Genomic DNA, 13,370 nt, shown 5'->3' with positions numbered 1-13,370 from the left:
TCATCTTGGATTTCTTGTATCACCTAATTCTACAGCATCCTCATATGTCTACTCTCAGAATGACTCACTGGAAAGCCAAGACAGAAACAAAGCTGAGAGTTTACATGGGCAAGTGAGAAGAGACAATAGAGGTGATTTCACAGAAGACCATGTGGGAAGGGAAGGGGAAAAAATAGTTACAAACAGAGAGGGAGGGAGGCAAACCATAATAGACTCTTAAATAGAGAATAAACTGAAGGTTGATGGGCGGGGGACGGGGAAGAGAGGAAAATGGGTGATGGGCATTGAGGAGGGCACCTGCTGGGATGAGCACTAGGTGTTATATGTAAGTGATGAATCCCGGGAATCTACTCCCCAAACCAAGAGCACATGGTACTAGATGCCAATATGAAAACTTCCAGTCTATTGAAAGGTTTTCACTGATAATAACATCTGCTCCTATTTAATTCCTGATAATGAAGCGCTTTCAGGAGGTTAAGGCGACAAAGCCAAGATGAAAGTGTTACCTAAGCAACAAAGACCATTGTACTAATTGGGTAACCACAAAATTACATACATCTCTGCCTCCTCTACCTTCATCCAATCTGTTTGAGAAGACAAAGCAGACAGACCCAACAACTTGAAAAAGTTTACAAAGAACACATTAGCAGATGCCAGACGGTGTGACAAAACCAGCAAAACAAACAGAATCAAAACAGTCAGACACTACAGCGTGATCTCCAGGGGACACGCTTTCCGAGAAAAAGAAATTTTGAGCCAAGTCCTAAATGATACAATTGATGCTAACTGGGATTGGTAGAGGAAGAAGGGGCATTGGGTGGGGCGTGGTCTACGCCTAAGCCGTGACAGTTTGTTAGATGGTACAGGAGTTAGATGTATGCTTGCCTGTGTTATTGGAATCATGAACTTGCTACTGAGTTGAAAGCTAAATATCGCTGGGTCCTTTATGAAAATCTAATAGGATGAAACCATTCCAGTTCCATGTTCTTTGTGGTGCCACATCATGCATGCTCAACAATTCAGCCTGGTACCTTCAATGGCTCACAAAACAACAATTTCTGTTTCTGGCAAAGCTTCTTCAATTCCACCTACAGCAGTTCAAGTCAGAGCCTACTGTTGATTTAAAGCAATTGGTTGGCAGAATCGCATGCATGCAAAAGAAAGGACAGGGGCGCCTGGGTGGCTCAGTGGGTTAGGCATCTGACTTTGGCTCAGATCATGATCTCCCGGTTCACGAGTTTGAGCCTTGCATTGGGCTCTGTGCTGATAGCACTTTGGATTATCTCTCTCTCCCTCTCTCTGTGTCCCTCCCCCACTTTCCCTCTCTCTCTCTCTCTCAAAATAAATGTCAACTTTAAAAAAAATGAAAAGAAAGGACATTTTGGTAAAAACTGTAGAATTAATATGCATATCGGAGGTAGGAAAAGCTGGTATAAAAAAAGAGCCAGTTCCTAGTTTAATCAGTAAGTGGGTCCCCCAAGTAATTCTGTTAGATTGCTGTGAAATACAGCTATTTATTAGTGTAAGAGCTAGTGTTTCCATTAATAGTCATTATGTCAACGATTAGAATAGGCGCCAAGGAGTAAGAAATAAATAAGTACACTTTTTTAAAAGGTACTCTTTTTTTGTAATCATGATGTAACTAATTGCAATAAACTGGAAAGACAATTCAGCCAAATTTATACTGTAATATGCAAGTAATATAGCTTTACTCTTACCCATGGAAAATTAGTTTTTCAACTATTAATTAATTTTCAAATGCCTTATTTCAAGCAATTCTCTTCTTGGTTTAGCAAATCTTGTAATTTATATTCTAATTTACTTTAAACCCAGGTAATGAACGGCTTGCTGGCTTTGATAACAAAGTAAAGTGCTTAAGATAAGGTATCGGAAAGCTAATAATAATTATTTGGGGTTCTGTATAAACGAAGTCCTCATGTGAATGGGCATTTGGGACTTTAAGGAATCAGGCCAGAGCTTCTCAAACTGTGTTCAGCGAGTGACCATGTTTTCATTTAATTTGACTGGCTTGGGTTGATGGTTTTATTTCCAGTCCTTCATAAACCAGTACTGAAAACATTCTTGGACATTGCAGCAATATCAATTGGCCAGGAAAGTTTAAATTTTTGCACTTTATCTCCATTTCTGCCCTTTTCCACAACTGATCTCTGTCATGGACCACACTTTTCAATATAGCTGATGTAGAGCACATCTGTAAATGTTTCCATGCACCGCCACATTGGGAGGTAGGAAGCGTGAACTGAAAAAAAAAATGTGGATTGGGTCAAACACAACAACGAGGGGGAAAAAATCTTAGCTGAAGATCAGAAAGAGAGATATTAGTGAATGCTCATTTTAAGATACTTTCTGGTCAATGCAAGTAGAGACCTGTTCAGAAAGGGCCAACAAGAGACTTTTCGGTTGTTTGCAGCGTTTCTCTCCATCTCCCAAATTGCACACACACAGGCTCAAAGCTAAATTAATTAGCTTTGCTAATTTTATATTATCTTTTAAATTTATTTTTATTTTTGAGAGAGAGAGAGAGCCTCAAGCTGGCTCCGTGCTGTCAGCGCAGAGCCCAACACGGGGCTTGATCCCACAAACCATGAGATCACGAACTGAGCTGAGATCAAGAGTCAGATGCTCAACCGACTGAGCCACTCAGGTATTCCTAATTTTATATTATTAATTACAAGTTGCAAATGTGAAAAATCTGAGACTTCTTTCATAACTTGAGGAGAGGAGGGTCTTTCTACTTCTGATCACAGATCTAGATTTAAAAAATCCATAATAATAAAAATGTACACCTGAAACTAACATAGCAGTGTGTTCAATTATCCTTCAAGAATAACAACAAAAAAAAAATCTTCCACATGTGACACTACTATAAGCAAAGTCAAAAGACAGATTACAATCTGGGAATAACATTTTCATTTCATATTATAGACAACAGGCTAGCCTCCTTAAACTAGAAATAGCTCCTAGATATAAACAAGAAAAGGAAAGGCCAACCACCCAAAAGAAAAAATGGCAAAGGCTGTGAATGAGTACTTTGAGAAAAGAAGTACAAATGAGTCTTACACAAATCAATAGTGACTCTTGCATAGGAAGCGAAATGGCAAACGAAAACTACACGGAGATACAACTATTTACCTATCAGATTGGCACATACTCAAAAGGTTTTGGGTAAGGTCATGGGACAAAAGTGACCCCATTCTTTGAAGGTGGCAGTGGTATAGTAATATGGGGGGCAAATTGGCAATATCCGCCAAAGTAACAATTGTGTCTACCCTTGGTGTTGCCAGCAATTCCACTTAGGAGAATTCTTCCTTCAGTTATACTGCCCACAGTTGAACCGATGACTGTACAAAACTATCTGTCACATCATTTCAGTAATAACAAGTTGTTTTAAATAACCCACAAGGTGACCAAATAGGCAGTGAGACAGCTGCAGAAATAAAACACTGGGCAAGCCTAACAACTGAGAGACTTTACAAACTACTATAGAAGTGCATCCAAGGCATATTAAATCAAAGTTAAAAATAGTGTACCTAATATGCGAACATTCGTTGGAGCGGAATTTGATTCTATATTGGTATTTGTTCGCCTATACTGTCAATGGTGGATGAAGTGGGAAAAACAGACATAGGATAGGATGACAGGGAGATATTCTGCTGTATCATTTCTCAGACTTTTTGTGTTTTGAACTATGTGTGTCCTACACACACACACACACACACACACACACACACACAAGCAAGTGCAATGGGGTAGACTGATTTTTTTAAATTCAGTAGCCATCTTTCTTTTTTATTAAAGTACACATAATTCAGTAACTGTCTTGAAACTTGAGGACTTCTTTAAATCACCTTTAAAAGTAGAGAAACCTAGGCACAGAGTTGCCACACAGAAACAGCCATAGATAAAAACAGGCAGTTCTAGGAAACTGGAACCCGGGTCATTTGACTTCTAGTCCGGGGTTCCTGTAGATACATCATGCAGCCTTCTTTGTCAGGTTAAAATAATGAACCATAATACAATTTAATTCCATTGAAATGAAGTTTATTGAACGTGCATATTGTTTAAGATGCCCAGATTGTGTGTGAATAACGACAGCTCATGGGCACAAGCATCTCACAGGCCATGAAGAAGGACGTGACATGCGTGCATAAAACAATTAGAGAACAGTTTTTGGCAACATATGAGCAAGCACAAAAAAAGGTGATACAAGACAAAACTTGTGAGGGATACTGCGTTCAAATCAATTTTTCCCATGGACAAACCTCTACCACACATGAAGTATAATCAAAATGAAATGAAGATTAATGTTTCTTTATTTGGTTTCTTTTTAAAAATTTTTTAATGTTTATTCATTTTTGAGACAGAGAAAGAGTGTGAGTGGGGAAGGGGCAGAGAGAGAGGGAGACACAGAATCCAAGCAGCCTCCAGGCTCTGAGCTGTCAGCACAGAGGCTGATGTGGGGCTTGAACCCACAAACCGTGAGATCATGACCTGAGCCGAAGTCAGACGCTTAACTGACTGAGCCACCCAGGTTCCCCTCTTTATTTGGTTTCTTAATGAAGTAAGAAGATAAGAAAATCCAGCATTGTGATATTCATTACCTGTTAATGTTTCATCTTTTCTCATGAAATGTCTATAAAATAGAGCCAAGTCAACTCTATAAATGACACCCATTATCACTAGGCACACAACTACCACTGAGATCAAAACAGCCACAATCATTCCTCTGGTGAAGATGTAGCCTGGGATATCAGCCATATCTTCTAGAGAGGAAAAGAAAATGGAAATGATTAATGAAAGATGGTTTACCAGTGTCTCCCCCCATCTTACCTCATAGTTGTCAGTTTTTATATTTAGCACTAATCCCAGTTGTCTATCCAATGCATTCCATTCACTTAGTCCACATTCCTGCCTTTGGTCTGGAGTACTGACCTTTCTACTCCGATTTTTAAACAATAAAAATGTGTAAAAGGATATTCAGAGACCTGAATGGAAAGCATTGTGATATAGCCTGTCCCTACTTGGGGAAGGCAAGGATGATAAGATACCAGGGTGAAATGTCCAGGGACCCAAACATACATCTCAGCTGGTATGTTGAGAACATAAATGGAAGTACACAGTCTTGAGAGAGCAAGTGCTGACCTGAGCTCGTCTGGGCTCCCAGCCTGGCTCTGTCACTTAGTTTGTGTCCTAGGGAAAGTCACTGATTCCCTTCATTCTTAGCGTCTTCATCCATAATATGAACCCATTTCTGAGCAGCTATTGGGCCAATGGCCCTGGGTTGTATTGTATTGGTGGAGGATGGAGGGGGGTGACTCTGGAATGTTCCATCAGGTAGGCAGTGAAAAATTTTAGGAGTCCGCAGATCTGAGCCATCAACTGTCCACCTGCCAGATCCAGGGACTGGTCCAAGGAAGGGAAGCCTCAGCTAATCTTGGTTGAATACATGAGCACACGCAAGGGCCGCCTGTGCCCAGCGCCGAGCTAAGGTAGGCTGGAGGCCGCAGTACCTAGTATCATTAGCCTCACCCTACACTGAGCTGCAAGCGTGCCTCCCATCGTTATGGGTCTGTGAGGGCTGCCATGACTGCCTCCCCCATGACACTCAGCTACATCTCTGTCTCCGGGCTATATCTGCTCCGCTCTCTTGGGCCCCTGGTGCTTATCTAGGACTGCAATCTGATCGAGAGCAAAGGATTAGAGTTTGCGTTTTCATTTTCTGCATGAAATCAATGCACAGGGGACTCCGGCAGGGGACTGAGCCCCAGTTTAGCCTGAATACCTGTGACACAAGGCAGACAATTTCACCTCTTGGGAGCTTGCTTCCTGGGGTGTAAAATGAAGGGAGTGGTGATCTTTGAGGTATCCCTCAGCAGCAACTTTCTAAGCTTCCACAAACTTCCAAAGTAAAACTTGCTCATACCTTTTTTCAACAAGACAAAGTTTATGGTGTCTGTGCCTCCCTCGCTGGCCACAGTGCAATTATATGAAAATTTTAGATTTTTTGCATTAATATTCTCAATTTTCAACATTCTTGACACATACAATTTGCCGTCCAGAGCCCTGTAAAAGAAGAAACAATTCAGTGACAGGCTTTGTTCATTGCCAGCAACATTGCTCATGAGGGAGGAATTCATATGCACAAATACTCAAAGGCAGTGGCTCTGTTGGCCCCATGGAACCTTCTCTTTCTGGTGGGTCCTCAGAGTGTGGGCCACCACAAACCTCTGCTCCTCCGGGAAGCATCAGGGTGGACAGAAACAGCCCTCCTGAGACCACTTGGGGACGACCCTGTGAACCGCCCAGAATGAAAATGTCTGGAAGGCAATGATGCTAAGTCCTCTCTCAATGATTTTCCCCTATTTCTCCTCGCCCAACAGCTTAGCGTTCTTCCCATGGGAAGGTCTCCACCGATTGTGACAAAGCTGCAAATAGTTCAGCAGAGATACAGATTCCTATCAAGCTTGTCCATGCCATCCTGAAGATCGCTTTTATTTTGTTCAGCATCGAAAACAAACTGAAGAATGACACTATTGTCAGATGCACCTGCAGGCATATGAAAAATACCAATTAAGCTGTTCAGCACATGTCAGAAAATGACGTAGACAACCATTAGCAGCAAGCTGTCTTTCTCTTCTTAAAAGATCCAAGTTGTCCTGTTGTCGATGCAAGGCAACTGCTCATGACATCTGCTTCCCCGTCAATGACAGGCCGTGAAAGCACCATGTCAACCAGCACTCCCCAGGTGCGCTCACTCACCTGCCGTGCCCCTAGCAGCAGATGCCTCTATTCTTGGGACATGGCACCCTCTGTAGCCTCCAACTGTGTCAAATATAATTTGAACATGATTCTGTAAAGAAGTCACCAATCCAGAAATAGCAACTATCTCATATCAGTGAAAAATCCCGAAGTAAGGCACAAAAGGCCAGTAAGAAGCCAAGACAGATGACAGAAAAAGCACAGGCATAACTCTAAAGAAAGACCACCTTACTCTTAGCTTAGTTTGAGCTCCATTGCAGATAGTTTGGTGAGTTGGTCTTCTATCCCTCCAAACAGGAGCAACAGATCGCTAGATGGGGGAAATGCAGAACTCCAGGGGAGGTTCGATGCTGAGGATAAAGACACAATGGCAAGACAGCCCTGCAATTCAGCTGAGTTACTAGTCACGTGCCTACTACAAGCAAGCGGACAGACCTTGCACCATAAGGAGCTTGCAGACAAGTGTTAGCAAAAATCAAGAGTTGTTGCTGTGACATCAAAGAATTTTTTTAAGTGTAAAAAGCAGAAAAAAATCCTCAGAAGTGCAGCTAAGGTAACAGATACCTTGGGATCCCTACTCTCTACCACCTGAGTATATCAATACAATACTGATTAATGACCCAAAGTCATTCAAAAACACTCAAACGACCACAGGCTTAGCACAATTTTCAAAATCCAAAAAACTATGGCCTAGGTAATCCCTCTTTTATCAGATGCTTAAGTAAATTGCCCATCCCTATCAGATCCTGACCAACCAAAAGCTACTTTTTGTAAGGCGATGTTAAAAAACCTCACTGACCTTTTTCTAGTTTAGATCTTAGCAATAGATTTCTGCATAATCCATCAGCCTAGCACATGGTAATTATCATTATAAAATATGTAAATTATAAATTAAAATTTAAACTTATCTCAAACACCCAATCAGCCATTCAGGACTCTCGTGTTTTTTATAGCATGGATCTATGATACAATGTGATTTGTATATATCATGATACATAATACATCAAATATACGTACCTATTTTTTTTTACGTTCTCTTCATGTACATTGGGCTCCTTTCCATTTTCATCCCACAAGTTCCAATAAATCTGATCCTTTTCGTTCGCCAAAGCAGAGCAATTGAGGTTTACATCTTTTCCTACGTAAAAGTTGACAACCAATATTCTGATCTTACAGACTCAGAATTCCCAAAGGTATAAAATTAATATAATCAACATATATTAACTTAATACATAGAGCTAATGTAGTGCTACCTCTCAGAAAGAAAAAGATAGGCTTGGTTTTTAAATTTTAAAACATGTATAAAGCAGAGAAATTAGGTAGCAATTTTAAGTCATCCACAGCCTATGAGTTGGTTTCGCTTCAAATGTCTATGTTTAAATAAATTATTAAAACTTAGAGTGGCAAGTGGGCCTTCTTTTCAACATACAGTTTAGTAGGTAGTGTCGGGGCAACACTCCCACAGCAACTTCTAGAAAAACAAAATGGGTAAATCACACAAAATTAAGTTAGCCAGCAATTAAAGACATTAAAGTGCAGGGAAAACAAAGAGAAACAGCCGGGCTGAAAACGCAGCCAGGAAGAAGCCCTTCCAGGAGGAGCTGAGATAGCTGGCCATCTAATTCTTTGGAGAAATTACTTTGGGTTTGTACAGCACCAGGGGAATCTCCCAGAGAAAAGAGAGCCCAGGAGAATTCTGACAGCCACACGGGCTTGCAGAATTATTGCCAAGGGCTTGGACAACACACAGGAGGCTGCAAAGGTTCAAGGGTCTCTCCTACAGTCTCACAGTACTTAGGGGAGAAAGTCCCACTTCCGGGAAGAGATGTACAACAAAGACAGGACTGAAATCCCTGCATGCCCCACCCCACCCCATAACCTCGCTGCAGGGAATGCCGAAGGAAAGGTTTCAGAGTCACAAAAAATTATCCCAGACGAGAGCAAGGCACTACATGAACAAATGAAGAGTACAAGAAAATACAAGTATTTCAGTAAATATAAAAGAATTTTGGTCACCTAAAGCAATAACAGTGCCAATCTATTGTGAGTTTTATCACATATGCAGTAGGGAAATACGTAAACTAATAGAACAAAGTGAGGTAAGAAGACAAAGGAAATACAAGTCTCTAGCACAACTTTTTTTTTTTATGTTTTTTTAGTTTTGACAGAAAGAGAGAGAGAGAGAGAGAGAGAGAGAGAGACGGAGCATGAGCGGGGGAGGGGCAGACAGAGAGGGAGACACAGAATCTGAAGCAGGCTCCAGGCTCCGAGCTGTCAGCACAGAGCCCGACGTGGGGCTCGAACTCACAGACCGCGAGATCATGACCTGAGCCGAAGTCGGACGCTCAACCGACTGAGCCACCCAGGCGCCCCTCTAGCACAACTTAATGAAGGACACAAAAAGGTATAACTAGAAAGAAAACAAATCATATTAAATGAAAGAAAGAAAAAATACTTCATGAATCCAAAAGGAAGGGAGGAATAACAGGAACAAATAACACATAAGGCAATTAACAAACACATAGCAAGATAAGAGGCTTCACAGGATCACCATCATTAAATATAAATGGACTGAGGGGCGCCGGCATGGCTCAGTTAGTTAGGCACATGCCTCAGGTCATGATCTCACTGTTCGTGGGCTGGGGCCCCGCAAAGGGCTCTGTGCTGACAGCTCAGAGCTTGGAGCCTGCTTCAGATTCTGTGTCTCCCTCTCTCTCTACGCGCCCCCCCCCCCCCCGCCCTACTCACTCCCTACCCCTCTCTGTCTCTCAAAAATGAATGAACATTAAAAAAAATGTTTTAAATGTCAATGGACTAGACACTATACAGACTGGATTTCAAAAAAGATCCAAATAGATATAGTTGACGTGAAATATAGTGCATGTGTAACTGATTTACAAAGAAATGTTAAAAGGATATAAAAAAAAGATAAAACATGCCAATCCCAAACAAAAGAAAACTGCTATGGCTGTCTATTACTAGAGAAAGTAGGCATTTAGGAAAGAAGTAACATGATAGATAAAGAGAGAAATTTTATAATGATAAAGTGTCAGTTCAACAGGCATCAGTACGTATGTGCCCACAAGATAACCTCAGCATGTATAAAGCAAAGATTGAACAAAAGGGTACGGAGACAAATTAACCATCGTAGATGCAGATGTTAACATCTCTTTCTTTAACAGATAAAGAAAACACATCAAAGATTGGTTACAATATACATGATTTGAACAATGCCATTAGCTAACTTCACATAATTGGTATTTACAGAATGATAAAACCAAAACCTGCAGAATGCACATTTGTTTCAAACACACTGGGAACATTCATCAAGACAGTCACATTCTGTTCCTTAAGCAAGTTACTACAAATTTCATCAGACTGAAATGATACAGAATACAATCTTGGACCAGTATGAAACTAAACTGGATATCAATAACAACAACACAAAAACTAGAAAATCCTCCAACTATTTGGAAGTTAAAAAGAACAAATTATCCATAGATGAAAGAAGAAATCACAAGGGAAGTGTTTTTTGTTTTTTGTTTTTAATGTTTGAACCAAATAGTAATGAAAACACAGCATACCTGTATTTGTTAGAAACAGCTACAGTAGCGATTAGAGGGAATTGTAGAGCTTAAAATTCATGTGCTACCAGAGATGATAATTGAAATCAATTATCTATGTCTCCATGTCAACAAATGAAAATTGAGGTGCAAATTAAGCCCAAAATGAGAAGAAAGAAATAACAAAGCTAAGTTCAGGAATCAATAAAAATAAAAAGCAGGCAATCCACAAACACAAAAGGCAAAGTATCTAAGCTACGCTGGGCATCTGTGGTCCCACAAATGATTGTGACAGGTGGTGGTGGTCCAAAGATGTGGGCTTAGGAAACAGTCAACAGAAACTTGAACCCCAGCTTCACCACTTTTTATTGTTTTAACTTTAGACAGATTTGTGAACCCTTCTGGGCTTTGGTCATTTAATCCATTAGATGGGAATAATACCCCTTGGAGTTTTTTGGAGGATTGAATTCAAGAATGTTTTTCTGGACGCCTGGGTGGCTCAGTCGGTTAAGTGTCCGACTTCGACTCAGGTCATGATCTCAGGTCCGTGGGTTCAACCCCACATCGGCTCTGTGCTGACAGCCCAGAGCCTGGATCCTGCCTCGGATTCTGTATCTCCCTCTCTCTCTGCCCCTCCCCCACTCACATTCTGTCTCTGTCTCTCAAAAATGAATAAACATTTTAAAAAAGAATATATTTCAAACACCTAATACAAAACATGATTTAGTATACGTGAATTTCTTCTTTTCCTTCCCTCCTTTCCTTATGGAAAGGAATTACTCAACTGGACATGTTGATTTCATCAAGACCTGTCTGGATGGTCAATTAAGTCCATTGATTCAAAGTCCATTGATTAATCAGTCAAATATTCAGAACACAGGATAAGTCTGAATCATTTCTCCAGAGTGCTCTCTTCTAGGGTTTTCGTCTTTAAAAATAACCATAAAGACTATTAGAGAAAAGCCACAATGGGGTGACCAAAACCCTATGTAAAAACCACAGGCACGTCACATTATAGAACTTATAATGTTTTCAACATACTGTTCATTTTCATCAGCCTAAAAATGGCAACATTCAAACAATGACATACTTTCCCTGCTTTTCTAACTTTCCTCACTAAATCTGGTATGTGTTATGCACGCACAATATTGGTGAATCATGAATCACATTTAGCCTTGGAAGACTCAATTATGCACCCCATTCCTAAATGTGGAATACATGTATGTCAACATATACCTAATTCCACCTTCACACGGTTAAGCTTTGGTCCAAGAAGAACAGGAATTATTTTACTGCGATCTAAAAGTGAAAAAAAGAAAAGAAAAATGTTTCAGCGTTGCACTGAGCTTCTCTAAGACAAGTTTTTGTTGCAATATGCTTATACGATGTAACAAAAATTCTAAATAGTCATCACTATGTCATATTTTCATTAAGTAATGGTTGCAGCGAATATTGTTTGTTTCACTTTCCATCAATGCAAAGCTAATGTAACTGGAGGGAACACACTAAATTTTGTTTCCTTCAAATCTTTGGCTTCTGCAGCTATATGGCAGAGGAAAATGTTCATCCAGGAGGGACAACCACATCTGTAGGATTTAGATGCAAAGTCACTGGGAAGTGCCTTTCTGCTCTTTCTTCCTTCTGTCTGCCCTTCTCAACCCCTCGAAGATGGATTTATTGGGCACAGGGTCTCTATCCGTGCTTTGGCAAGACACTCTCTCTCAGGTGCCAACCCTCCCCTCATAGGCACTAAAGGAAGCACACTTTCAGTTCTGTGCTCTCGATACCTCACTTGCCTCACCTTAGCCCTGGCCCTGCAAGGTGTCCACATGTGTGGGCTCAGCTCTACTTCTGTTCCCGAGTGGCTTCTGACCTTGACCAGAGGTACATAATACTCTCCACCCCAGCCTCCCTCTAGTAATGTTTCAAAAGTAAATGATTCCCCTAGCAGCCTCCCACTGAATGTTCTCCTACAACCTAGGACAGCTGATAGCTGCACAACACTGAGAGCGCCTGTGGTCATACATTGAAATTGCTGTTGTCAAGTTCTCGTTACTCTTCTGATCAGCACTGGCAACTTTCCTCATGACCTAGACTCTCCCTTCTAGCACATCTGGCACCCCTAGGGCATTTACAAGTAACCTCCAGAGCAGCCTTCCTGGGACATACCTGTCCTCAGCAAACACGATGCCTGAGGACAAGGAGTAAAAGGCAACCCAGGAGCTCTCCCACAGCGCCCTCACCTACCTGAGCTCTCTCAGAAAGTGTGATGCTGAAGAGTGAAGGGTTGAGACGGGAGGGGTGAATGTGTGGGTGAGAACTGGAGGATGAAACTCGCAAAGTGAAAGCCCAGGTGAGTCGGATTTGGTTCCTCTGGGGTTCAGAGTCTCTGGGCAAGCCTGGAATTGCTATAAGTGGACAGCGGGACCTGGGACGCCCCCAAAGAAAGAAGGAACTCTCGGCCTTGAGAGTATGGAGGAACATGAATCGATTCAAGGACAAGGGGGCAAGAGGTGATTTTGCTGAGAATTGCCATTGCTTATCTTTCTCCGGATCCATTTTCTTCCCCCCTGGGAAGAGGTAGTGTCAAAGGGTATCCTTAGGACAGGACGTCTTTAAGACAGTATGCCATCTGCTAAACCTTGAAGTATATCGGGGCGCCTGGGTGGTTCAGCCGGTTAAGCGTCTGACTTCAGCCCAGGTCATGATCTCACAGTTCGTGAGTTCAAGCCCCGCGTCGGGCTCCGTGCTGTCAGCTCGGGGCCTAGAGCCAGCTTCTGATTCTGCGTCTCCCCGCCTCTCTCTGCCCCTCCACCGCTCACGCTCTGTCTCTCTCTCTTAAAAATAAATAAACCTTAAAAACAATTTTAAAACTTGAAGTATATCATTGGAAACCCCAAGTACCCTGTCTCCAACGTGCTTTCCTCCTCATCCGTCATGTCCCACCTCTAAACTCAGCTCAGAGTCTCCTGTCTCCGATCTATCTCTGGACTCCTTCTGCACCCTAACATCACACAGATGTGTCCG

The 13,370-nt window shown here is 41.6% G+C and overlaps 1 protein-coding gene across 6 annotated transcripts in view; it reads right to left on the bottom strand.

The window, feature by feature from the left end:
• The window catches only part of IL18R1 (interleukin 18 receptor 1), a 36,275-nt gene that overhangs the window by 5,268 nt on the left and 17,637 nt on the right, over positions 1-13,370 (bottom strand). For 5 of the 6 annotated variants that reach the window (XM_058684562.1, XM_058684559.1, XM_058684564.1 and 2 more), the window contains 4 exons: positions 11,580-11,642; positions 7,798-7,918; positions 5,945-6,084; positions 4,623-4,784 (listed from right to left, as the gene is read on the bottom strand). In XM_058684562.1, coding sequence (XP_058540545.1) covers positions 4,623-4,784; positions 5,945-6,084; positions 7,798-7,918; positions 11,580-11,642 — 486 coding nt within the window. The remainder of the gene's footprint in view (positions 1-4,622; positions 4,785-5,944; positions 6,085-7,797; positions 7,919-11,579; positions 11,643-13,370) is intronic. The other variant, XM_058684563.1, reaches the window with a different exon arrangement.

Source organism: Neofelis nebulosa, chromosome 9 (genome assembly GCF_028018385.1).
Source record: "Neofelis nebulosa isolate mNeoNeb1 chromosome 9, mNeoNeb1.pri, whole genome shotgun sequence".
Lineage (NCBI taxonomy): Eukaryota > Metazoa > Chordata > Mammalia > Carnivora > Felidae > Neofelis > Neofelis nebulosa.
Note: the sequence above shows the minus strand (reverse complement) of the source record. Positions and strands in the feature narration are given on the sequence as shown.